This window comes from Oncorhynchus masou, chromosome 7, assembly GCF_036934945.1.
Source record: "Oncorhynchus masou masou isolate Uvic2021 chromosome 7, UVic_Omas_1.1, whole genome shotgun sequence".
Lineage (NCBI taxonomy): Eukaryota > Metazoa > Chordata > Actinopteri > Salmoniformes > Salmonidae > Oncorhynchus > Oncorhynchus masou.
In genome coordinates, this window is record NC_088218.1 from 26,536,036 (window position 1) to 26,562,636 (window position 26,601).

At 44.6% G+C, this 26,601-nt stretch overlaps 1 protein-coding gene across 3 annotated transcripts in view; it reads left to right on the forward strand.

Annotated features, from left to right (window-relative positions):
* Positions 1 to 26,601, forward strand: part of LOC135543594 (intersectin-1-like) — a 60,243-nt gene that overhangs the window by 10,212 nt on the left and 23,430 nt on the right. For all 3 annotated transcript variants that reach the window (XM_064970982.1, XM_064970983.1, XM_064970984.1), the window contains exons 2-17: positions 5,761 to 5,830; positions 6,550 to 6,645; positions 7,357 to 7,420; positions 7,766 to 7,932; positions 8,608 to 8,769; positions 9,094 to 9,169; positions 10,924 to 11,036; positions 11,129 to 11,192; positions 11,518 to 11,655; positions 12,012 to 12,124; positions 12,543 to 12,805; positions 13,205 to 13,354; positions 13,464 to 13,604; positions 19,307 to 19,394; positions 20,179 to 20,318; positions 26,399 to 26,520. In XM_064970982.1, coding sequence (XP_064827054.1) covers positions 5,803 to 5,830; positions 6,550 to 6,645; positions 7,357 to 7,420; positions 7,766 to 7,932; positions 8,608 to 8,769; positions 9,094 to 9,169; positions 10,924 to 11,036; positions 11,129 to 11,192; positions 11,518 to 11,655; positions 12,012 to 12,124; positions 12,543 to 12,805; positions 13,205 to 13,354; positions 13,464 to 13,604; positions 19,307 to 19,394; positions 20,179 to 20,318; positions 26,399 to 26,520 — 1,925 coding nt within the window. In that variant the 5' untranslated portion in view covers positions 5,761 to 5,802. The remainder of the gene's footprint in view (positions 1 to 5,760; positions 5,831 to 6,549; positions 6,646 to 7,356; positions 7,421 to 7,765; positions 7,933 to 8,607; positions 8,770 to 9,093; positions 9,170 to 10,923; positions 11,037 to 11,128; positions 11,193 to 11,517; positions 11,656 to 12,011; positions 12,125 to 12,542; positions 12,806 to 13,204; positions 13,355 to 13,463; positions 13,605 to 19,306; positions 19,395 to 20,178; positions 20,319 to 26,398; positions 26,521 to 26,601) is intronic.

The window sequence follows — 26,601 nt, forward strand, 5'->3', positions numbered from 1 at the left end:
TTTCACCTTTATTTAACCAGGTAGGCAAGTTGAGAACAAGTTCTCATTTACTATTGCGACCTGGCCAAGATAAAGCAAAGCAGTTCGACACATACAGTTACACATGGAGTAAAACAAACATACAGTCAATAATACAGTATAAACAAGTCTATATACGATGTGAGCAAATGAGGTGAGATAAGGGAGGTAAAGGCTAAAATAGGCCATGGTGGCAAAGTAAATACAATATAGCAAGTAAAATGGTAGATTTGCAGTGGAAGAATGTGCAAAGTAGAAATAAAAAATAATGGGGTGCAAAATAAATACAGTATTATAGGTGGGCTATGTACAGGTGCAGTAATCTGTGAGCTGCTCTGACAGTTGGTGCTTAAAGCTAGTGAGGGAGATAAGTGTTTCCAGTTTCAGAGATGTTTGTAGTTCGTTCCAGTCATTGGCAGCAGAGAACTGGAAGGAGAGGCGGCCAAAGAAAGAATTGGTTTTGAGGGTGACCAGAGAGATATACCTGCTGGAGCGCGTGCTACAGGTGGATGATGCTATGGTGACCAGCGAGTTGAGATAAGGGGGGACTTTACCTAGCAGGGTCTTGTAGATGACATGGAGCCAGTGGGTTTGGAGACTAGTATGAAGCGAGGGCCAGCCAACGAGAGCGTACAGGTCGCAATGGTGGGTAGTATATGGGGCTTTGGTGACAAAACGGATTGCACTGTGATAGACTGCATCCAATTTGTTGAGTAGGGTATTGGAGACTATTTTGTAAATGACATCGCCAAAGTCGAGGATTGGTAGGATGGTCAGTTTTACAAGGGTATGTTTGGCAGCATGAGTGAAGGATGCTTTGTTGCGAAATAGGAAGCAAATTCTAGATTTTATTTTGGATTGGAGATGCTTAATGTGAGTCTGGAAGGAGAGTTTACAGTCTAACCAGACACCTAGGTATTTGTAGTTGTCCACGTATTCTAAGTCCGAGCCATCCAGAGTAGTGATGTTGGACAGGCAGGCAGGATTAGGCAGCGATCAGTTGAAGAGCATGCATTTAGTTTTACTTGTATTTAAGAGCAATTGGAGGCCAATGTATTCATATGCTACTATTTCATCCCTGAATTAAAATATAAGCCTAGTCCCAACACGTTTCTAGCCAAGCCAGCTGGCCGTTCATTCTATCATTTATGTTGCCAGACACAATCGTTAAGTACTTTTGTTCTATATTTATGGACAACCCAGTCGTTGGTTCTAAATGTGCCGTTTCCATTCTGGCTGGCAACACTCTTATCCCTTGTTTGCTAGCTAGCCAACTATGGCTAACAGTTACGTCAAACCGTGCAGCTGAAATAACTGCAAAATGACTAAAGCCAATCGTAACTGTGTTGAAATGATAAAGATCTACATTCATACAGTTTGTGTCCAGCTCCCAAAAAATAAATGAAATGAAAGCAAGAGAGTCGGGGAGCATTGACAATTTACAAAAGATGGATGGAGGACCATTTTTTTACACTCACTGTACTCTAACCGTTTCCCTTTGGTCTCTATTAGTTTGAGCTGTGAAAATGTGCAGAGGAAGCGAAACTGGGACAGTCCATGTTGTCCTATGAGCAGGCAGAATGTTGTCCCCCGAGCTGTGAGTGACACTGCAGTAGTGTTGCACGGTATACTGGTACCAAAACATCAGGATACGTATGTTACCAACATTTTAGAATACCTTAGCACTGTTTCGTTTGATACTACCAACTTTTTCAGGTCTACCAATCTAAAGAACCGACTGGCGCTATTCTAAAAGGTTTATGAGTCGCACGCTTTTTATATAATTTCACAAATCGTGTCGCGGGCCATTTTACACTAATGCCTGGTCACTAATTATTGGTTTGATAACACACGTTGCTCCGTCATGTTACTTAGCTAGCTAACAACCTGGTAACTTGAAAGTAGGTTTATGCTAACTTGATTGGCACAGCAAGAAGGGGTCTGCTACTCTTGAGATGTGAATTCAAAGGTAGGATTCATATAGGCCTAATGTAAGCCTAAACTATATAAAAACTCTTTCTTTCTGTGTTAACTAAAGAGTGAAGAAGGTTTCATGCAGTGTTTTCCCTTTACTGGCACAATGACAATGTAGATCATTATGCATGTATATTCCTTCCTCCCATTCCTCCAGCCAAATCACAGGTAGGCCTTTGCGAATATCCAACTCCATGCGATGTCCTTCAAAAATGCATTATGTAGGCCTATCTTGTCTTCTGCGGAATAGGCTTCGTAGCCAGTTGATTACTGCCGCATGTTTCCAAGAACAATTCTCCCAATCATCTGTGTTGCCATCTTTGTGTCTGCTTGCTGTCTGTCACAGGAGTTCAATTTCTAACACTGCATTGGGCCATGCCCTCCCGCAGACTGCATACCTCTGCGATGACATCATGTGCGGCGGTGCACTTGTCAACTAGCCCCAGCCCTAGGCGTCTAGCCTGTCTGTCTTATAAGGGGCGTTCCACCACAACAGGAGCTTGCTAAGTGATCAGATTATGCAGATAAATCCACCTTCCAGTCTCAGACCAGTGGCATCAGAGCCCCGGTCCTGTCTGGCTGGAACAACAATGAGCAAACTGATAATTCCATAGAATCCTTCTCTAACCTTCCCTCCCTGTCTGTGTGGATGCATCCCAATAGTGCCATATTCCTAATGTAGTGCACTTCCTTGACCATAGCCTTATGGGCCCTGGTCAAAAGTTGTGCACTATAAAGGGAATAGAGTGCCATTTGGGATTCCGCCTTTCCTATGCCTCTCTCTCTCTCTCTCTCTCTCTCTGAACTGTCCTTTTCAAGACCCTGGGTCACAGGGAAACACTCATCACCACCAATGACAATCAGAGTTAGAAAAGTTAGAGGGAGAAACTAGGTCAGAGGGACAAAACAGCCTTGCCCACCCCCTCCCTCATTTGCTTGGTATGTGTGAGGCGTGCGTGTCTGTGAGCCAGTAAGTGTAAGGCTAGCTCAGTGTGTGATGAGGCTCTTGTGCGCCTCTCCAGGGAGATGTGAATGAAGTGTAGGATGGTGAATCGCTGTGGAGCAGCATGGTAATCTGCTCTGCTCTGTCTGCTCTTTGTGTTGACTCAAAGCCTTTCTGCCTGGAGGACCGAGAGAAGCTGGCAGCGTCAGTGCAGTGCTGGCCTGGCTTTGCTCTTACGATACAGAACCCTTCACAGCTCCGGAAAGTCACTCCTCCTGTAATTAACGCACACGAACAAGCTTCTTTTTTTTAACAAACAGAAACTGCGTAGTATGGGAATGTCGTAGCAAATTACTTATTTTTTTGTGAACAGAGAGAAATATACAGTGTTGTGTCTCTGTGTTGTTGAAATGTTTCAGCCTGCTTGGGGCTCCCACTGTGAGGGCTGTACGGGAGGGGTGGTCTGGCTCTGATTAAAATGTCTTGGGTGCTGCTCCCTTCCCCCATTTCTTTGTTTTACTGATACTCCGGCTATGGCCGTCCTCTCTCACCATGACGTTTGCACAGCTGGGAGATAACATTGGCCTCTCCTCCGTCCCCTCTCCATCTTCTCCCCTCTTTGTATGTCATTCATCCACTTTATAGAAACATGAAAAAAAAAAAAACACGAGTAATGATAACTTGGCTATATAGACTGACTCGGTACTGTTACCCAATGTGCAGGGGTACGAGGTAATTGAGGTATACATGTAGATATAGGGATAAAGTGACGAGGCAAAAGGATAGATAATAAACAGTAACAGCAGCGCATGTGATGAGTCAAAAGAGTTAGTGCAAAAAGGGTCAATGCAGATATTCAGGGTAGCTATTTAGCCTTCTTATGGCTCGGGGGTAGAAGCTGTTCATGGTCCTATTGGTTCCAGACTTGAAGCAAAAGGCTCCTTAACAGCTTCTACTCCAAGCCATAAGACGGCTGAACAATTAATCAAATGGCCAACCAGCATATTTACATTGACCCCCCCCAACCTTTGTTTTTACTCTGCTGCTACTCGCTGTCTATTATTAATGCATAGTCACTTTACAAATTACCTCAACTAACCTGTACCCCTGCACATTGACTTGGTACTGGGACCCCCTGTATATAGCCTCGTTATTGTAAAATATTTTATTTTATTTTGTAAATATTTTCTTAACTCTATCTTGAGCAGTATAAGTAAGCATTTCAAGGTAAAAAAACACGAGTAATGATAACCTACACCTGTTGTATTCGGCGCATGTGACGAATAAAAGTTGATTTGGTACATCAGTACCACTTGCTGTGCGGTAGCAGAGACACCGCCTGGTATAGAGGTCTCGGATAGCAGGGAGCTCGGCCCCAGTGATGTACTAGGCCATATGCACTACCCTTTGTAGTGCCTTACAACCAGATGCCAAGCAGTTCCCTACCAAGCAGTGATGCATCCTGGACACTGAAGAACTTGATGCTCTCAACCTGCTCCACTACAGCCCCGGAGATGTAAATGAGGGCGTGCTCGGGCACTCCGTTTTCTGTTGTCCGCGATCAGTTCCTTTTGTTTTGCTTACGTTGAGGTTGTTGTCCTGGCACCGCACTTCCATGTCTCTTACCACTTCCCCATAGGCTATATTTTATTTTTTTATTTTAGTTATTTAGCAGACACTTAAACCGAATTGCTCCTGTAAGTCGATCTGGCTAAGTGACTTGCTCAAGGGCACATCGGAAGGTTTTTCACCTAGTCAGCTCTGGGATTTGAACCGACAACCTTTCGGTTACTGGCATAACGCTCTTAACTGCTAGGCTATCTGCAGCCCTGTATAATTGTCGTCAGTGATCTGTCCTACCACTGTGTCGGAAAACTTAATGATGCTGTTTGAGTCGTGTGTGTCCAGGGTCCAGTTGATGAGGGAGGTGTTTAATCCCAGGGTCCTTAGCTTCGTGATGAGCTTGGAGGGCTTCTATGGCGTTGAATGCTGAGCTGTAGTCAATGAACAGCATTCTCACAAAGGTGTTCCTTTTGTCCAGATGGGAAATGGCAGTCTGGAATGCAATAGCAATTGCGTCATCTGTGGATGTGTTGGTGGTATGCAAATTAGACTTGGTCCACGGTGTCCCGGGTTGATGGCGTTGATGCGAGCCATGACCAGCCTTTCAAATAATTTCATGGCTACAGATGTGAGTGCTAAGGGGCGATAGTCCATTTAGACTGGTTACCTTAGTGTTCTGCATGAAACATTACAGAATGGGTCAGGTAGAGGTTGTGTATGTTGACCTGTTTAAACGTCTTACTCACATCGGCTACGGAGACCGTGATCACACAGTCGTCCGGAACAGCGGGTGCATGGTTCAGTGCTGCTAGCCTCGATTCAGTGTTGTTAACCAGATGACAATCCACCTGTACATAATGGCTGCATCTCAAATGGCACCATATTCCCTTTTTATAGTGCACTACCTTTGACCAGTATCAATGCACTATAAAGGGAATAGGGTGCCTTTTGGGATGCCCACATGACAATCATTTGTCAGCCAGTGCAACACCACTGACCGACTCACTGTACTTTACAGTCAAGTGATGCATTTAAGCCTGTCTACCTATTACCAAACATGTTATTACAAGTCTCTATTGCAAAATGTTTACCTGTCTGTTAACAACTTGCTGCCTGGCCTGCCCTCCCCCTGATGAAAGGAATAGAAAAAGGCATAGAACATGAAATGGCTTTGATTTCCTTTTGAGGGGAGTTGGAGGAGAAGAGTGAGGATATAGACACTGTAGACTGACTGTTGTGGCCCTTCCTGTCTTGGCTTTCAGGTGTTTGCAGCTTGCGGCTGCAGTTGACTGACCGACTGAACAATGGCTCAGTTTCCCACCCCCTTCGGAGGTGAGTGCCACCCAACCAGATTGACAGCCGTGTGTGTGTGTGTGTGTGTGTGTGTGTGTGTGTGTGTGTGTGTGTGTGTGTGTGTGTGTGCGCGCGCGCATCTGTGTTTGTTTGTGTCACAAGCATGTATGTGTGAGAGAAATGTATGCAAGTGTGTGTGTGAGTCCTGATCTCCCTCTACACATGGATTAATGAGAGTTGTACTGTAACTTCGGCACAAAGGAAGGGTCACTATCAAGTTATTACTCCCAGGAGGTGGAAGCCTGCCTGCTGGACTGCGTGGGGTGCATCCCTCATGCCACATTCCTCAAAATCAACTCTGAACTGCAACGCCACTACTGCATTTTAGCACGGGTCCCCTTTAATCAGGGACTGATTTAGACTGAGACACCAGGTGGATTCAATTACTTATCAGATAGAACAGAAAACCAGCAGGCTCCGTACCTCGTAGGGTAAGAGTCGTATACCCCTGCCCGACATTGTGCACTATATAGAAAATGGGGTAGCATTTAGGATGCAGCCATGGTGTATGTTGTAAACCTCAGATCACCAACCACCACTTAATTTACTCTCTCTCTCTCTCTCTCTCTCTCCCCTCCCCTGACTCACCTTAATGCTGTGTTCCATGACTCTACGGAAACTTAACTGAGCCCCCCCCCCCCCCCCCATACACACTCACATAGGCCAGGCGAGAGCTTCAACTGATCTTTCTCTCTCAGGGGGCTTGGACGCCTGGGTGATCTCTCTGGACGAGCGAGCCAAACATGACCAGCAGTTTGTCAGCCTGGCCCCCTCACCAGCTGGCTACATCACAGGTCAGCTTCACTCACAGCAGGGGAGGGGATGGACAAACAAAGGGAAAGAGTGGTGGAGGACAGTCTTTGCAGTACAGCATCATGTCAGGCAGAAGTTGCTTGAAGATAGCAGAAGATCACTTCATCAGGACTTTCTCTTATATTATATATACACACGCACGCACGCACGCACGCACGCACGCACACACACACACACACACACACACACACACACACACACACACACACACACACACAGTACCAGGTCAAAGGTGAAGGGGTAATGAAGCTTGGTGGACTGAGGCTTGGGCGGGCCTTGAAGTGTTTCATTCCCTACAGCCCACACAGTAGCAAGCAACTTCATTCTCCACTCATCTCACTATCAGAAAGAACATTTCAGTCACTCACACTCACTCATATGATCATCTGATATCATTGCCTTGGTGTTTTCGAATTTCAACATAACCTTGCACAACCTCGACACACCCTTTCAGAGAAGTGCAAGTGCTTGTTTCGCTCGGCTACTTCAGCAAAAAGTATTTCACAAGTCGCGGTCATTTCATACTTCTCAAAATGTATGATTGTGTTCAAATTGAAATAATTTGCATTTGATTCCTCTTGAAAGAGGAACCAACAGGCCTTTTCTCTGTGTGTTTGAATACATGTATCCATAATGGTGTACAACGGACTCGACACTATTATGATATTGTTTTCCCTTCTCATCGTTCGTAGGTGACCAGGCCAGGAATTTCTTCCTGCAGTCAGGCCTGCCCCCTCCCATCCTGGCACAGATATGGTGAGTGTCTCCTCTCACTCCATCTCTCCCATTCTCAACTCAATCCACTGTTAATGTCAACCACTGTTGTCTTTCTCTCTTTGCCTTTCTCTTGTTTTTGTCAATCTCCTCCCTCTGTCTTCCACTCCACTTTCACTCACTCTTTCTTTCTTTCTCTCTCCATCTCCTTTATCTCTCCCTCTCCCCCTTGTTCTCTCATCCCTCTCTCTCTCTCGCTCTTCAATTGCTCTATTGGCATGCCATCTACACGGACATATTGGTAAAGCAGAGATTCACAACAACAATGAGAATAATCAGCATAATGTAATCGTATCTTTACTTTCTTGCTCTCTCTCCCTCTCTCAGGGCCCAGGCCGATATGAACAATGATGGGAAGATGGACATGCACGAGTTCTCCATCGCCATGAAGCTGATCAAGCTCAAGCTGCAGGGTCACGCCCTGCCCCCCTCTCTGCCCCCCTCCATGAAGCAGCCGCCCCTCACCCTGCCCCCGCCACCCACCGCACCCTTTGGTAAGGGACTAGACAGGGGCAGGGTGCGTCTCAATAGTCTAAAGGGGCTTCCTTTCCTCCATCTGCAATGATCTGTACAGCAGGATAGGTAAAAGCAGTGTGGTGGATGCAACAACAAAAAAAGTACATATTTGCTTTAACCTGTCCACTTGTTCTTTCAGATCAGTGCAGGTGATGTACAATAGACTAGGAGATTGTGCCACTATGCTATGAGATACACCCATGTTACAGTCCCCATGGTCACCATTAACTAAATGGACTTTAGAGTGCTCGAAGCCAACTCTGCCATATCATCTGCCCCATCTATGTACATAACTAAATGTTTCACTGGGGCAACTTAAAACCTTTAACTACCTGACTACCTGTTATTTCAAAGCACAACCATAATGTGCCGTTTCTGGTATTTGAACAAGCAACGCTCTGTGTCAATATGCTGTTGCTCCCCCTGACAACCTGGGCATATTGCTGTGCGCTGCCTGTTTATGACCAGACTGTTGTTAATTTTCAAGTGAATCAGTCAGAACTCAGCGCTTGTAGTCTCCTCGGCTTTGAATGAGTGGGGAAAATAATAATAATTAACACTGTGTTAAAAATAATAGGCTTGTCAATAGAAAATTAATGATGGTCTATTGTCTTATGTTTGTCTGACATACCTTACTTCATTCTACCCTGCAGGAATGCATGGTTTAGGGGTAATGCCAGGCCTCCCAGCAGTCCCTCCATTACCCATGCCCCCTATGCCAGGGGTGGGTATGTCCCCCCCTCTGGTGTCGTCGGTGCCCCCGTCTGTATCCCCCATGGCCAACGGCGCGCCAATGACGGGCTTCTCCCACCAAGGTAGGGCCCAATCAGAATTGTCTTTAGACACGCCACTGAATATTCAAAGTGGAGTTCTAGTGAATGACAGTGAAGCCCTCTGGCAACGTTTCGGAGCATCTCACTTTGTTGATTTAATCCTTACCTCACTAACAAATTCCTCTCTTTTTTTTGTGATTCCCCTTTTTTATGTATGTGTGTGTGTGTGTGTGTGTGTGTGTGTGTGTGTGTGTGTGTGTGTGTGTGTGTGTGTGTGTGTGTGTGTGTATGTATATATACATGTATATATATATATATGTATTTTTTATCTCACTCTGTCTCTTTCTCTCCATCTCTGTCTCTCAGCCACGACACTCAACAAAAGCTCTTCTTTCAACCGCCCGGGTGCCAAGCTGCAGGGCCAGTCTTTTGAGACTTCTAGGTGAGTCACATGTCACCCACTTAGAAGAATGGCCCCTGCTCACTGGGCTCAAACTCAAAGGGACAAATGTGGCTGTGTTTGTGCTTAGACTGCTGCTGCATCTAATTTTATCAAGACACTTGAGTCTTTAAAAAATGTGTGTTTTTTTTTAACACACAACAGGCTAGCTCATTAAAAAGCCATCACATCACTTAGCGATGAGATCCCTCTGTTAAAACGAGAGATGCACAGGCCACGTCCCGTGTCGTCAGTTGGAGAAGAGCAATTATTCTGTCCAGACTGCTTTGCTTTCTAACATGACTTAAAAATAACTTAATGTTCAAGTTTCAAAGTTTATTGCACATTTTTCAGAAGTGAACCCTTTACACTTGTGGAAGTTGGCCTATAGGGTTACGTTGAAATGTTTCTTGCAGAAGAAATGTGAAAGTCATGTACATAAGCATGGTAGCAATTGAAGATTTGGAGATTATGGGTAAATCATTAGACCAAAGTTGAGAACACACACACGAGACTCAGTCCAAACATTACACTGTCGATTATATGTGCATTTGACATTTTGTACTTTTCACTGCATTTGTTGATCACAAAATGTGAAAATACTCTGGATACATTCAGTAACATGATAAGAATATTCCTGTTAAATGTGGGGGTAGGTGCAACATAAGACGAAACATTTTGAAGGGTTTGAGTGAGAAGACTAACTGGTGTCTCCCAGTGGCCACACACACCTCTCTAAAGTGTGCACATTTCCTAAGTTATTTCAACGCACTTTTATGACTCAAAGAAGAGTCTTCAGCTATTTATTTTTTTAATCTCTCCTAGCTGTGCCGTTGAGGAACTAGAGCAAGGCACACTTGTTTGGAACAGCCTCGCGTCCTTACACTCAAACAATTAGTTGTTTTAAGCAATCCAAAAACAAACCATTTATAAATTGCAATCTGGGTCAGGAGGGAGAAAGCTTGTTCTATTGCCAACATGACTAACTAAGATGAGAAAGCCTAACACTGTACGATCATATTTTATAAGGCAATTCAGAGAAACCGATTGTGTAATTTTGGTGCACATAGGAGTCATGGGGGTATTCAGGTGTGTGTTCCGCTGCAATTTTTTTCTCCACAATAGACATTCTGTTCAGAACAACCCAGGGTATGATGCCATGTCGTCTTGTTACTGTGCATCAAACATAGTGATCATAAACGTTGACTCTGTATATTACATGAGTTTTATGATGAAATGTAAAGTGCACATTTGGACTCACGGGTGTTTGGCTTGCTTGTATGACATCAAAGCTGTATTTCTTATCCTCGACCTCTCATCTTTCTAAATCCATCAAGTCTTCTTCATTTACAGCATTTCCCTGACTCTTGACAACAAAACATTTGCAAAAGTTGCCCAATTAGTGGGAAGGATGTGGGGCTCAAGTTCAGAACATCTGTCAGTCAAAACCCATACAGCGCAGTGAAGCGTAGAGCCTGAGCTCTGATGTTATTTATAGCATGTTACTGTACAGCCACTGCGTTCCAATTTAGGCGCTTATCAGTGTCCAAATCTGCCATTTTCAACCCGTATACGGGTACGAGTGTAAAGGGTTCAAATTGAAATTTGTCTGTGTCTTAAAGGCATTTTCCAACTGGCTCATGCATAGACAGCACAGCAAAAACACACAACGGTACTATAAAAAAACAAAGAATAGATACAAAGAAACATACAAAAGACGCTTTTAATAAGAGAAGACTCCCCGCTCTCCATTTTAGCTCCCCTGTGCCCCCCCAGCCCCCCATTGACTGGGCTGTTCCCAGCTCGTCCCGGCTAAAGTACCGGCAGCTCTTCAACAGCCACGACAAGATGATGAGCGGCCACCTCACCGGTAAGACCTTGTCTGTCAACAATTCTCATTGCGGTTTATCCAATCCACTTCAGCGGTTTCTCAGAGCTCATGTTTTTATCCTTGTCTTTCAGGACCCCAAGCAAGAACCATCCTGATGCAGTCCAGCTTGCCCCAGACCTCGCTGGCGTCCATATGGTAAGAGATGCGAGCGGAGCCAATACTTAGGATACTAATTCCTCTCTCCTCTTCTCTGACTATTGCTTCTCTCCGCTGACTCTGGGTAGAAGTTACCTTTAGGCACAGATCTAGGATCAGCTTAACCATCAGATGGCAAAACTAATCGTATCAGTTGATGTTTAGGAGGGTGAAACGCAAAACTGGTTTCGGATCAGTTGTCAGGGTGCTCCTAAACGACACTTGTTTCACATTCCTCCACTCTGCTAGTCACAGGACAGGAAGTGCATGGCTGGCGGTAACACGCCACGTCTTTCTCTCTCCCCCTCTCCCTGTTTCTCTATAGGAACCTGTCGGACATCGACCAGGACGGCAAGCTGACAGCCGAGGAGTTCATCCTGGCCATGCACCTGATTGACATGGCCATGTCCGGCCTGCCCCTGCCCCCTATCCTGCCCCCAGACTTCATCCCCCCCACCTTTAGGTACAATCCACTGCTCCCTCTGTGCCTGGCAATGCCCCTTAGCTCTACCTCTGTCTGCAGAGTATGCATTGATACCGGCACTTACCTTAGGCAGTCTTGTCTTTATTGATGTTAATGCCCAACACCTCGGCCAAGGGTTTTTCCGTGACCCCGTGACCTGACAAGGAAAAACTCTTGAGTCCTATTTTTATATCTGGGTCATAGTTTTAACTATCAGTCCATATTGATCCCATTAGGAGTTTTTCCTGGTCAAGTCACACGGTCAGGAAAAACTCCTGGCCCTGCCCTGCTCCATATGAGGTGCTGTAAGTCAGTGAGCTGCTCTGACTGACTGGTCTGATGTTGTCCGTCTCCAGGAGGGTGCGTAGTGGTAGTGGGGTGTCTGTCACCAGCCTGCATTCCACTGACCAGCGGGTCCAAGAGGAGGCCGAAGAGGAGCAGGAGAGCGAGAAACAGAAGCTGGAGAAATGTAACCACTCTTATATTCATAGACAGAGCTATGGATGCAATGACTAACCATCCGTGAGATCGAAATGATAGATCTGAAGCTATACGGTGTTTGTTTACAGTTACGAACAGTGGAGCAAAACGAGCTCCTATTTTGTTTTTGGGTGCAGTTGAACTAAGCTCACAAGCATTTGTTATATTCTTCTAGAATCTATGGCTATGTAACATCAATTTTAAAGTCCAAAAATGTATGTACCAATCCCTTTAAACACACAGCAAAAAGCTCCTTTATAAATATAAACAGCTATGTAAAAATGGCCCCAGTTTTCCAAGAAATGCCACTGAAAATTAGGCAACAGGGCAAAATATGTCCCCCATTTCTCTCTCTGACCCCTCTATCTCTGTCTCTGACCCCTCTATCTCTGTCTCCCTTCCCAAAGTGACTTTCGAGGACAGGAAGCGGGAGAACTTTGAGCGGGGCAACCTGGAGCTGGAGAAGCGTCGACAGGCCCTGCTTGAGCTGCAGCGCAAGGAGCAAGAGCGTCTGGCAGCGCTGGAGCGTGAGGAGCAGGAGAGGAAGGAGCGCGAGCGGCTCGAGCAGGAGAGGCGGCGGCAGCAGGAGCTAGAGAAGCAGCTGGAGAAGCAGAGGGAGGTGGAGAGGCAGCGCGAGGAGGAGAGACGCAAGGAGATCGAGAGGAGAGAGGTGAGGAGAGGTGGTAAGGGGGATGGAGAAGGAAAAGCGGTTTAAGGAGGACAGTGAGGATGTATAAAGAGAGGGAGCTGGAGAGGCAGAGTAAAGAGGTTGAGAGGGAGGAGGAGATGTAAGGGGAAAGTGATGAACACAGGAACCAATGCAGTGTGTGTGTATATTAACTATTCTACTACTATGTTGTACTTTTAAGATAAATTCACTCTCTTTTCTTATTGTATTGCTTTATTGACAGAGGGGTAGACAAGTGTAGAGAAAAGGGTGGAAACGGGCATTGAACCCAGGTCACCGGCAGGAACTTGAATATGTGCATAGATCTGGAAGTGTTACCACTCGACCACGGCTGGCTCTGCACTATTTCTGCGTACACAGTAAAACATTCCCTCTGGCTAGGCGGCGAAGCGGGAGCTGGAGCGCCAGCGTCAGTTGGAGTGGGAGAGGAACCGCCGGCAGGAACTGCTGACCCAGAGGAACCGAGAGCAGGAGAACATTGTCCTGCTCAAAGCCCGCAAGAAGACCCTGGAGTTTGAGCTGGAGGCACTGGTAAAGACAGACACAAAACATTATAACTGTAGTCCCAGGATATCTTTACTTTGTTATTTTGAAGAAAGGACAATAAGGTATGATAATTAGTTTCTCCCTCCCTCCCCAGAACGACAAGAAGAGCCAGCTGGAGGGCAAGCTGCAGGACATCCGCTTCCGCCTGTCTGCCCAGCGGCATGAGATCGAGAGCACCAACAAGACCCGCGAGATCCGCATCTCTGAGATCACCCACCTACAACAGCAGCTGCAGGTACGTACACACCATGTGTAACACATAGTCCCCTCCATAATTATTGGGACAGCGAAGCATTGTTTCTTGGATTTGAAATCAAACAATGACTATGAGGTTGAAGTGCAGACTGTCAGCTTTAATTTTCATCCTTATCAGGCGAACCGTTTCTAAATTACAGCACCTTTTGTACGTAGTCCCCCCATTTTGGGGACAAGGTCACTTGTATGTACAGTTGAAGTTGGAAGTTTGCGTACACTTAGGTAGGAGTCATTAAAACTCGTTTTTCAACCTCTCCACAAATTTCTGGTTAACAAACTAAAGTTTTGCCAAGTCAGTTAGGACATCTACTTTGTGCATGACACAAGTCATTTTTCCAACAATTGTTTAGACAGATTATTTCACTTATAATTCACTGTATCACAATTCCAGTGGGTCAGAAGTTTACATATACTAAATTGACTGTGCCTTTAAACAGCTTGGAACATTCCAAAAAATGTCATGGCTTCAGAAGCTTCTGATAGGCTAATTGACATAATTTGAGTAAATTGGAGGTGTACCTGTGGATGTATTTCAAGGCCTACATTCAAACGCAGTACCTCTTTGCTTGACATCATGGGGAAGTCAGCCAAGACCTCAGAAAATAAATTGTAGACCTCCACAAGTCTGGTTCATCCTTGGGAGCAATTTCCAAACGCCTGAAGGTACAACGTTCATCTGTACAAACAATAGTACGCAAGTATAAACACCATGGGACCACGCAGCCGTCATACCGCTCAGGAAGGAGACGCGTTCTGTCTCCTAGAGATGAACGTACTTTGGTGCGAAAAGTGCAAATCAATCCCAGAACAAAAGCAAAGGACCTTGTGAAGATGCTGGAGGAAACGGGTACGAATGTATCTATATCCACAGTAAAACGAGTCCTATATCGACATAACCTGAAAGGCCACTCGGCAAGGAAGAAGCCACTGCTCCAAAACCGCCAAATAAAAGCCAGACTACGGTTTGCAACTGCACATGGGGACAAAGATCGTACCTTTTGAAGAAATGTCCTCTGGTCTGATGGAACAAAAATAGAACTGTTTGGCCATAATGACCATCATTCTGTTTTGAGGAAAAAGGGGGAGGCTTGCAATCCAAAGAACACCATCCCAACCGTGAAGCACGGGGGTGGCAGCATCATGTTGTGGGGGTGCTTTGCTGCTGGAGGAACTGGTGCACAAAATAGATAGCTACATGAGAAAGGAAAATTATGTGGATATATTGAAGCAACATCTCAAGACATCAGTCAGGAAGTTAAAGCTTGGTCGCAAATGGGTATTCCAAATGGACAATGACCCCAAGCGTACTTCTAAAGTTGTGGCTAAGGTGTACAGTCGTGGCCAAACGTTTTGAGAATGACACAAATATGACTTTTCACAAAGTCTGCTGCCTCAGTTTGTATGATGGCAATTTGCATATACTCCAGAATGTTATGAAGAGTGATCAGATTATTTGCAAAGTCCCTCTTTGCCATGCAAATGAACTGAATCCCCCAAAACACATTTCCACTGCATTTCAGCCCAACTCTGCAAAAGGTACAGGGATTGGACTGCTGAGGATCAAGTCATTTTCTCTGATGAATCCCCTTTCCGATTGTTTGGGGCATCCGGAAAAAAGATTGTCCGGAGAAGACAAGGTGAGTGCTACCATCAGTCCTGTGTCATGCTAACAGTAAAGCATCCTGAGACCATTCATGTGTGGGGTTGCAGCCAAGGGAGTGGGCTCACTCACAATTTTGCCTAAGAACACAGCCATGAATAAAGAATGAATAAAGAATGATACCAACACATCCTCCGAGTTTGGTGAAGAACAATGCCTTTTTCAGCATGATGGAGCACCTTGCCATAAGGCAAAAGTTATAACTAAGTGGCTCAGGGAACAAAACATCAATATTTTGGGTCCATGGCCAGGTCAATCCTCAATAGGCGGGTGGACAAACAAAAACCAACAAATTCTGACAAACTCCAAACATTGATTATGCAAGAATGGGCTGCCATCAGTCAGGATGTGGCCCAGAAGTTAATTGACAGCATGCCAGGGCAGATTGCAGAGGTCTTGAAAAAGAAGGGTCAACACTGCAAATATTGACTCTGCATCAACTTCATGTAATTGTCAATAAAAGCCTTTGACACTTATGAAATGCTTGTAATTATACTTCAGTATTCAATAGTAACATCTGATAATAATATCTGAAGACACTGAAGCAGCAAACTTTGGATATTAATATTTGTGCAATTCTCAAAACTTTTGTCCACGACTAAGTAAACTTCCGACTTCAACTGCATATTAAAGTAGTCGAAATTGAAGTATTTGGTCCCTTATTCATAGCACGCAATGACTACATCAAGCTTATGACTCAACACATTTGTTGAATGCATTATCTGTTTGTTTTGGTTGCGTTTCAGATTATTGGCTGGACACCGTATATTATTATAAAGCCAAAAGAAAAAATGCTTCAATATCCCAATAAGTGTGCAGAGCTGTCATAAAGGCAGAGGCTTTGAAGAATCTAAAATATATTTTGATTTGTTAAACCTTTTTGTTTTTGGTTACTACATGAATCCTTGTGTGTTATTTCATAGTTTTGATGTCTTCAATATTATTCTACAATGTAGAAAATAGTTGTTTTTTTTAACAGAAAAACCCTTCAGTAGGTGTGTCCAAACTTTTGAATGGTACTGTATATACAGTGCCTTCGGAAAGTATTCAGCCCCCTCGACTTTTTCCAGATTTTGTTTCATTACAGCCTTATTCTAAAATGGATTCAATAAAAAAAATCCTCAGCAATCTCCACACAATACCCCATAATGACAAGGTGAAAATAGGTTTTTAGAAAAGTTATTATTTACGTAAGTATTCAGACCCTTGCCCATGAGACTCGAAATTGAGCTCCGGTGCATCCTGTTTCAATTAATCATCCTTGATTTTTCTACAACCTGTGGTAATTTCATTTGATTTGGACATGATTTGGAAAGACATGCACTTATCTCTATAAGGTCCAACAGTTGACAATGAATGCCAGAGCAAAAACCAAGCCATAAGGTCGAAGGAATTGTCCGTAGATCTCCGAGACAGGATTGTGTCGAGGTACAAATCTGGGGAAGGGTTGCAAAAAAGATTCCCAAGAACACAGTGGCCTCCATTCTTAAATGTAATACGTTTGGAACCACCAAGACTCTTCCTAGAGCTGGCCACCCAGCCAAACTGAGCAATCAGGGTAGAAGGGCGGTGACCAAGAGGTGACCAAGAACCCAATGGTCACTCAGTGGAGATCGGAGAAGCTTCCAGAAGGACAACTATCTCTGCAGCACTCCACCAATCAGGCCTTTTCAAGAAACCAGATTCTCTGGCCTTATGAAACCAAAATTGAACTCTTTGGCCTGAATGCCAAGCGTCACATCTGGATGAAACCTGGCACCATTCATAGGGTGAAGCATGGTGTTGGCAGCGCCATGCTGTGGGGATGTTTTTCAGCGGCAGGGACAGGGAATGATGAACGGAGCAAAGTACAAAGAGATCCTTGATGAAAACCTGCTCCAGAGCGCTCAGGATGTCAGACTGGAGCAAAGGTTCACCTTCTGAACGACCCTAAGCACACAGCCAAGACCATGCAGGAGTGGCTTCGGGGACAAGTCTTTGAATGTCCTTGAGTTGCCCAACCAGAGCCCGGAGTTGAACCCTGTCGAACATCTCTGGAGAGACCTGAAAATAGCAGCGATGCTCCCCATCCAACCTGACAGAGCTTGAGAGGATTACATTTACATTTAAGTCATTTAGCAGACGCTCTTATCCAGAGCGACTTAGGATCTGCAGAGAAGAATGGAAGAAACTCCCCAAATACAGGTGTGCCAAGCTTGTAGCATCATACCCAAGATGACTCAATGCTGTAATCGCTGCCAAAGGTGCTTCAACAAAGTACTGAGTGAAGGGTCTGAATACTTATGTAAATGTGGTATTTGTATTTTTTTATATGTAATAAAGTGGCAAAAATGGAAACTTTTCAAATCAATTTTAGAATATGGCTGTAACGTAACATGTTGAAAGGTCAAGGGGTTTGAATACTTTCTGAAAACACTGTATATGTAGCCTAGGCCTACTGATGGTATGAATTTGGGATCTATCGTCCCCACAACTGTCCCAGAGTCTGTTTTGGAATAGGCTTTTTCTTTCTCACACAGAACGACAAGCTGACCAATAGAAGAGGTAAACTTTTCTACTATGGGGGATATTGGATTTGCCAAGGCTAGTGATTTGCTGTTCGTTTCTCGTCTTGTTGGCTCAGGAAAAGTCAATGTGGCAGTTATTCTAAGTTCGCATTGGACTTTGTCTGTAAAAATGATGCACGCCGTTGCATGTTCTGTTAATATGAATTACCATAATCTAAATGTGATTTCTGTCATATTGAGCACCGTAGGCAGTTGCCCTAATAATGTGACACACCCAATGCATATGGTTCTGGTAAATTTCCCAAATGTCCGTTAAATTAAAATGCTGCCAGTCAAATATCCGGCCCCACATTTTCCGAATGGAAACCCTGACACACACACACAGTGATGCCTCAAACCCTATACAGATTTGGGGTGTGACAAATTGACAATTTTGCTTGACGTTTAAACAACCATGCTTTCATCGGTTTTCAGGTTAAAAAACAATAACAAAAAAATCATAAGATTCCACGTCAGTTTACAATGCAAAATAATGGTCCTGTTACTCATGTATGACCGCTAGGGCTGGGCAATGAAGTTATATCTACCACAACCCTTTACAGACAGAACACAGCTACAGTAACATGTTGATAGCGGACAATAAAAAAAAAAAGACCAAATTCTACTCCGGCATAAAATGTTGAGCTTTTTTTTTTCTTCCCTAGCAACAATAAACGTTGCTGATTGATTGATGTGCTGCTGTGTTGTTTTGTTTATGGTATGGTAGCCAGATGTTTAATTTCTACTAAATGTCTTGGTAGGTCACTTCTTTAGGATAGGTTAATCAAATCATCTTGAGCTGCAGATCAACAGTCCTGGTTGCCTTGTGATGGATGTCAGTCCTGCTTCAGAAGCATTCATTTACACAAGACCTGTTAACATCTCCAGAGAAGGTTTAGCGTTTAAACATCCGTAGTGTAGCCTACACAGACAGACATGCCATAGCCCAGGCGGTTTCAAGGGGCCGCATTCCATTATGTCTGAAAAGGATAATCGATATAAAGGCTACCGGTAGCCTACTGTAATTTCATATTATGAGGCCATCTGTATCCCGGCAAATTCGGTGCCATGAATAGGCTAGGATATTCGAAATGCAACAGACCGAAGACTGAACACACACTTGCATCATTTGCAAAAGACAGAGCAGGCAGCCCAGCACGAGGTAGAGAGAGGGAGAGGTGGTACAGGTAGAAACCTGCTCATATGTTTTGGTCATCTGCATCTCGTAATGTCTTTCCTTGCAAATTCACCAAAGTAGCCGAAAGTTTGCCTCTTCCTTTCTGGCTTTATTTGAATTACACGACTTTCCCAGGTCTTTATAGCCTATTTGCTATAACACACAAAATAGTATGTTTTGTGACAACTGCAACTGAGGAGGGGAGGGATTTTTCTTAACGTTAAGGATCCCAAATTCGTTTAAACATTCACAGATGCAGTTTACCTAAGACTTGCTGTTGCTTTGTGTGTCGTCCCCAGGACTCTCAGCAGTGGCTCGGCAGGCTGATCCCTGACAAACAGTGTCTAAACGAACAACTCAAACAGGTTCAACAGAACAGCCTGCACAGTAAGTACTGCTTCATTACCTCAGCTCCGCACATCTTTAGGGAATAGGGTGCCATTTGGGACTCAGACTGTGTACTATATGCTTTGCTATTAGAGATGACTTGTGAATTCTCTGCTAAGTCCATGCAATATTTCCCCCATGTACTTGCCATAAATGAGTAGTTAGCTTTAGCTTGATTGCTAGTTAGTCCTAGCTATGCTATCATACTGTACATGGGTAGGCCACATTGGACTGACTTATAACTTGTACTACAGTGTTTCCCCTGCTGTAGTACAGGTGTGGAAGTGCCCCCCACCTAGCGCCTTATAAAATAATCTGGCCTATAAGTTTTAATTGACAATCTGTTGCCTGGGGGCATTTGTACCCCACCTGCAAACAAAACTAAGGGAAAGACTGACTGCCACACTATACTTAAGCAATAAGGCCCGAGGAGGTGTGGTATGTGACCAATATACCACAGCTAAGTCCGTAAGCACAACGCAGCGTGGAGTGCCTGGATACAGCCATTCGCCGTGGTATATAAGCCACATACCACAAACCCCTTAGGTGCCTTATTGCTATTATAAACTGGTTACCAATGTAATTAGAACGGTCTGATATACCACGGCTTCCAGCCAGCCAGCATTCAAGGGCTCGAACCACCCGTTTTATAATAACCTATTACGGCGCTTGCTCTCTGGGTCATATTCACTTAGCTCCAATAGGAAATGCTTGTTTTAGTTTTCTGCTGCAAAAAAATATTGCTACGCTGGGCACTAATAAATACCACCTCGTCCTTGTCCAGGAGACTCCCTGTCGTCGCTGCAGAAGGCGGTGGAGATCAAGGAGTCTAGTCGGCAGCAGCTGAGAGAACAGCTAGACACCGTGGAGAGAGAGACCCGCTCCAAGCTGCTGGAGATAGACGCCTTCAACACCCAGCTCACGGTACTACTACTCCCTAACGGACTCATCTTACTAGGTTAAAGGCGAGGGCCCTTTTTTTTTAAGGCTAAGTTCATCGTTAGAACCTTCGTAGGAGCATCGTTAAATCTCTGAGCTGTTTCTCAAAACCGCTGTTAGTAAAGCTTCACTTGAAAACGCTCGTTATTTACCGACTGCCCCAGACCACTCGTAGAACAGCACAGTGCGTCATTTTTACCCTTCTGCGTCACTTTATACACACAGTATCTCCAGTACACATGGAATCAAGATGTTGATCTGTCTCGGTGGCCGCAGCTAACTTCAGAGGGAAGTTGACTACAAAATAGAAAGTTGTCAACGTTTTTGCAATTGTTACAAACAAGTGAAGGGAAAAAAATGCTTTGAATGAACACCGAGATGACTGCATTAAAAGAAGATACAGTTATAGGCCTATAGCCTGTAGTTCAATCATAAGCTGTTGAAATCAATTTCATGTTCAATCAACGAGTTCTGTTTTGCAATGCTACTGTCTGATTTTTGTCTCAATATATTTCATACCGTGTAACAACATGTGCGCAATGATGTACCAAATCTGTGATTAATTTACAGTTCTTCTCATAGGGGTGAATCCTAACTACCACAAGTAGAATTTTCACCATGCATTGATTTCAATAAGAGACTAAATGAAAATCTGACTTAATAAATGGAAGTTAGGGTTTGCCCCATATGCTCAGTTTAACAGTTGACAGTGTACCATTTAAAACACTGACTTCCAGTACTTTCTTTCTGCCTAACGATGCCTTTGCATCTCTTCGTGTTGTCTTTGTGTGTTGGGGCGCCAAGACGATCAGAGGGCTTGATGATTTGTGTGTCTGATGATCCCCCCTTTTCATTTCAATGTGATCTCAATACTTTAGTCTTTTCTTTCCAACCAAAACCTTTTTAATTGCTCCACATACCACATCAGGGGCCCAGAATTTCAGATACACAGTACAGTGCATTCCGCTTATAGTGAATGAGGTCATAGAAATGTTATAGTGATCCAATTGCCATGTGTGAAGGTGATCACTAAATGCTGAGTGCACTGTAGTGGAGTAGGGGGAATTGCCTGAAGACACTGATCTTGTGCCAGTTTTGGATTGGGGTAAGGGAGCTGAATCAAGGTCTGTATCTAGGGGAAAACGTGAGGGTTTACACTGTTGTTCTCTCACTGTTTCTGACTGTTGCTCACTCTGTCGCCCTGCCCGCCCGCCATCCACCATGCCACCCCCGTCTGGTCTGTTTGGCTGACCTTTTTCCCCGTGCCCTCTGACCTCTGCCCTCGTCTCTCTGTCCAGTTTCTGGCTGCGTTCTATCAGGGCCACACTGCCCGGATAGAGGGCCTCCGCCTGGAGCTGCTGCTGGAGGAGCAGAGGGGGCGACAGGTTGTCCACTCACCAGCACTGCTGCCCCCCGCAGGACACTCTATGGTAGTGCATCCTTCTGGAGAATAATAACCAATCAGAATAACTCCGTGTGCTGCTGCTGCTGCTGTTACTAAGCAGATTTGAAACCCAATGCTAAAGAAGGAAGAAAGTTAGACCCATGTCACACTACAGGGCCAACCGGAACTGTACTAGACTGGCTCAATTTTACATTGTCCTGTCAAAGCACGGTTCCAGCAACTATGATGGATGCGTAACCAGGCCTAGTGCAGTACGGTTCTGCACAGGTCGGCTCCACTGGGCTCAGTAGTGTGATGGGTATATTAGACTCACCCCGTGCCTGTGGTAGGCTGTGCTGCTTCCGGCCAGTGTGGCCCTCTTCCCCACAACATCCCAGGGGCTCAACCTGGGGAATCAATACATGGTTAAACTGTATGTGGGTTGCTATGGTTTGATGTCGGACACAGCCACCTGGGGCTGTTGGGGCACCTAACTCAAGGCGCCCAGGTCAGGGCTCGGGGTTGAGTCTGATCTGGATGTGTACCTGGGTCGTGTTCATTAAGCACAACGCAATGGGAAACAAAAATGTGCTTTTCTTATTGGACAGGTAGTCCCTCCCTTTTTCAGTCTGTTTCTTTCTGTTTGGTGCCTAATGAACACGACCTTGTTATTGACCGCGGTGGCACTGCTGCTGTTCTATCTGACCCTTGACCTTGGGGTCCCTGTGTGTCTCTTTTCAGTCCGAGGGGGGCTTGGTTGACCAGACGCTGCTGGACTGTCTGTCGGCCGCCCTGGCCTGTTTGCAGTGTATAGACGTCTACCTGCAGGTGTCCCTACTGCCTCCCCCTCTTCCACCACACCCTTCTCTCCGCGCTCCAACACACCAACCCCTTTACCACTCCTCCTCTTCCTTTGAAGGGCTGGTCAAAGCAAGCCATGCTGTCCTTCCTCTTGAGCGTCTTTAGCTTTAGCCTCGGTAGCCCTGCAGGGAGTTAATAAAAGCTAGCCGCTTCCCTCATTTATCTGTCCTCTGGGAGGTGCTGGAGTATATCTCTCATTGCCTCCTAAACCCTCTAGACTAGGGCTCAATTAAATACTAGCATGCTATTTAGCATGCATTGCCAAGACCAAAGTCAAATGGGTCACACTCGGTAGTATGCAAGTGTATACTGGGAAACCGCTCCGGTCAATGTTAGCCACCATGTGCATGAACCTGGTTGTTTGGCTATTTTATTAAATCGAATCAATTACAATTTTATATTTTTCAGCTCCTTGAGCTTTGAGTTGTCAGGCTTTGTAGTTTTGGTTACGGTGAGAGGACAACATTTTACCTCTTTGGTATCCCCAAAAACTTTAAGACGGACTTTTGTTACGTTGGAAAACATTTGTAGAATGCACAAAAACACTTCCCAAAAGACTCCTAAGGCAAAAGACTCCTGTCTTATTGGATAGAAATGAAGTGCCTTTGTTTAATTACATGGCAGGAGGACAAGATTAAAAACAGCACACTCGACCGACGCTTTGCGGCTGTACAGTCCTTTACTGGGTGAGTGGCCACTAGCGTTAGGGATGTATTTATTTAATAGTGAATTGAGGTGTAGGGTCTACTATTTTGGGAGATCAAATCCATATAGACATAGGCTAATTGAAGACTTGGTACAGTAAAGAAATATAGAACAAGGTAATGAACAGAGTAATGTTTATCAATAGATTGAGGCAATATGAAAATTATCCTCAAGTTGTTAGTGTGAGACTATTTAAAGAAATCTTCACAGGTTCTCAGTCAGCCGTGCGTCTCACCATTTTAACAGAGGACTAAACATATCTAGCTTTCTTGAACGTACCTCACTCTCTCCAGCCCCATGTGTTGATGACACGCAAACTTAACATATGAGGGTGAAGCCCTTGGTTGCATGGTGTTTCACAATGCATGGGTCATCACAATCTTAACCTATGAGCCTGGTTAACTGAGGGCTGTGGTGTGTGTGTGTGTGTGTGCAGTGTGTGTGTGCAGTGTGCTCTCTAACACCGGACTACATTACCCAGCAGTCACTCTGTCCAAATGGGCCATAGTAGCAGTCAGGACCAAAAGTTCTCAAGCTCGTTTGGCCTTAATGTGTGATCTGAATATACAGTGCCTTGCGAAAGTATTCGGCCCCCTTGAACTTTGCGACCTTTTGCCACATTTCAGGCTTCAAACATAAAGATATAAAACTGTATTTTTTTGTGAAGAATCAACAACAAGTGGGACACAATCATGAAGTGGAACAACATTTATTGGATATTTCAAACTTTTTTAACAAATCAAAAACTAAAAAATTGGGCGTGCAAAATTATTCAGCCCCCTTAAGTTAATACTTTGTAGTGCCACCTTTTGCTGCGATTACAGCTGTAAGTCGCTTGGGGTATGTCTCTATCAGTTTTGCACATCGAGAGACTGAAATTTTTTCCCATTCCTCCTTGCAAAACAGCTCGAGCTCAGTGAGGTTGGATGGAGAGCATTTGTGAACAGCAGTTTTCAGTTCTTTCCACAGATTCTCGATTGGATTCAGGTCTGGACTTTGACTTAGCCATTCTAACACCTGGATATGTTTATTTTTGAACCATTCCATTGTAGATTTTGCTTTATGTTTTGGATCAGTGTCTTGTTGGAAGACAAATCTCCGTCCCAGTCTCAGGTCTTTTGCAGACTCCATCAGGTTTTCTTCCAGAATGATCCTGTATTTGGCTCCATCCATCTTCCCATCAATTTTAACCATCTTCCCTGTCCCTGCTGAAGAAAAGCAGGCCCAAACCATGATGCTGCCACCACCATGTTTGACAGTGGGGATGGTGTGGTCAGGGTGATGAGCTGTGTTGCTTTTACGCCAAACATAACGTTTTGCATTGTTGCCAAAAAGTTCAATTTTGGTTTCATCTGACCAGAGCACCTTCTTCCACATGTTTGGTGTGTCTCCCAGGTGGCTTGTGGCAAACTTTAAACGACACTTTTTATGGATATCTTTAAGAAATGGCTTTCTTTTTGCCACTCTTCCATAAAGGCCAGATTTGTGCAATATACAACTGATTGTTGTCCTATGGACAGAGTCTCCCACCTTCGCTGTAGATCTCTGCAGTTCATCCAGAGTGATCATGGGCCTCTTGGCTGCATCTCTGATCAGTCTTCTCCTTGTATGAGCTGAAAGTTTAGAGGGACGGCCAGGTCTTGGTAGATTTGCAGTGGTCTGATACTCCTTCCATTTCAATATTATCGCTTGCACAGTGCTCCTTGGGATGTTTAAAGCTTGGGAAATCTTTTTGTATCCAAATCCGGCTTTAAACTTCTTCACAACAGTATCTCGGACCTGCCTGGTGTGCTCCTTGATCTTCATGATGCTCTCTGCGCTTTTAACGGACCTCTGAGACTATCACAGTGCAGGTGCATTTATACGGAGACTTGATTACACACAGGTGGATTGTATTTATCATCATTAGTCATTTAGGTCAACATTGGATCATTCAGATATCCTCACTGAACCTCTGGAGAGAGTTTGCTGCACTGAAAGTAAAGGGGCTGAATAATTTTGCACGCCCAATTTTTCAGTTTTTGATTTGTTAAAAAAGTTTGAAATATCCAATAAATGTCGTTCCACTTCATGATTGTGTCCCACTTGTTGTTGATTCTTCACAAAATACAGTTTTATATCTTTATGTTTGAAGCCTGAAATGTGGCAAAAGGTCGCAAAGTTCAAGGGGGAATATCTATGTTGAATATCTATTCCTCGTATCAGATATGGACATTAGATTATTCCTCTGCTCAATGAAGATATAATTTAAATTGGATTTTCATCTAATCTAAGATGAATTTATATTGATAGTTATTCCTTCAGGAAAATCAAGTCCTCAGAATTTAATTCCCTGCTCAGACTGTATATTAAGACTTTCTTAACCCTTTAGAGAGGATGGGTTTGAATTACGTCTAGCTATGATCCTTGTGAATTTCCCATTCAACTCTTTTGACCGAACTCCATATCAGTCTGTGTGCTTTTGAGAATCATAGTTTGGCTCAGATTTCTCCCAGAACCATGAATGATCTCTGTGATTGGTTGGTACCACTTGGCTTTAACCAGTAGTGTTTCCATTTGGTGCTCAAACCGGAGCAGAGCGAAGTTACCACTAGACGGTGATCTTAGGTCAGTTTTAACCCTACTAGGTTAAGATTAGGATTGGGGGAGATTAAGCTGATCCTAGATCTGTACCTAAGGGAAACTGCACCCCGGAGCGCTGAAACACTACAGTCTTCCAGTTCCAGTGGTGTCTGTGTTTCCATACTACCCAGGGCTCGTTTAACCCTCCCTCAGTGGTTCATGTGCAGCGCTCGCCAGACTACGAAAGCTGTCCAATGAATGCACTGTGGCGGTGGCCATGTTTTGTGCAAGTGTGTCCGCCCCAAAAATCCAACCAAACCTACATTTCAGTAGTAATTAATTGGAGAAACACAGAGATGGGATTAAATGGAGGGAAGCAGTAGACTAAACACAGACTTTCCATCAGGTAACTGAGCCCGGCTGGAATCATAATGGCACTTACAGGGCACAAAATGGCCGACGCCTCGTTGTGACGTGAGTGTTGTGTTGAGTCCCGGCGATCCCGCCCACACTTCCCCTCACCGGTCCTCCTCTATCCCACGCTGCCTTGCAGGAGCTCCGAGAGATCCACAGCAAGCAGCAGAGGCAGAAGCAGAAGGATCACCTGGAGGGAGAAATCAACATCCACGCCATCGCCCAGGAGAGGGCCAAGTCCGCCGAGCTCACAGACGGAAGGTGTGTGTGATTGTGTGTGGACACCATATGTGTGAGCGAGCTGCTCCTATGTCCTCTCAATCTGCATGGGTTAAGCGGATG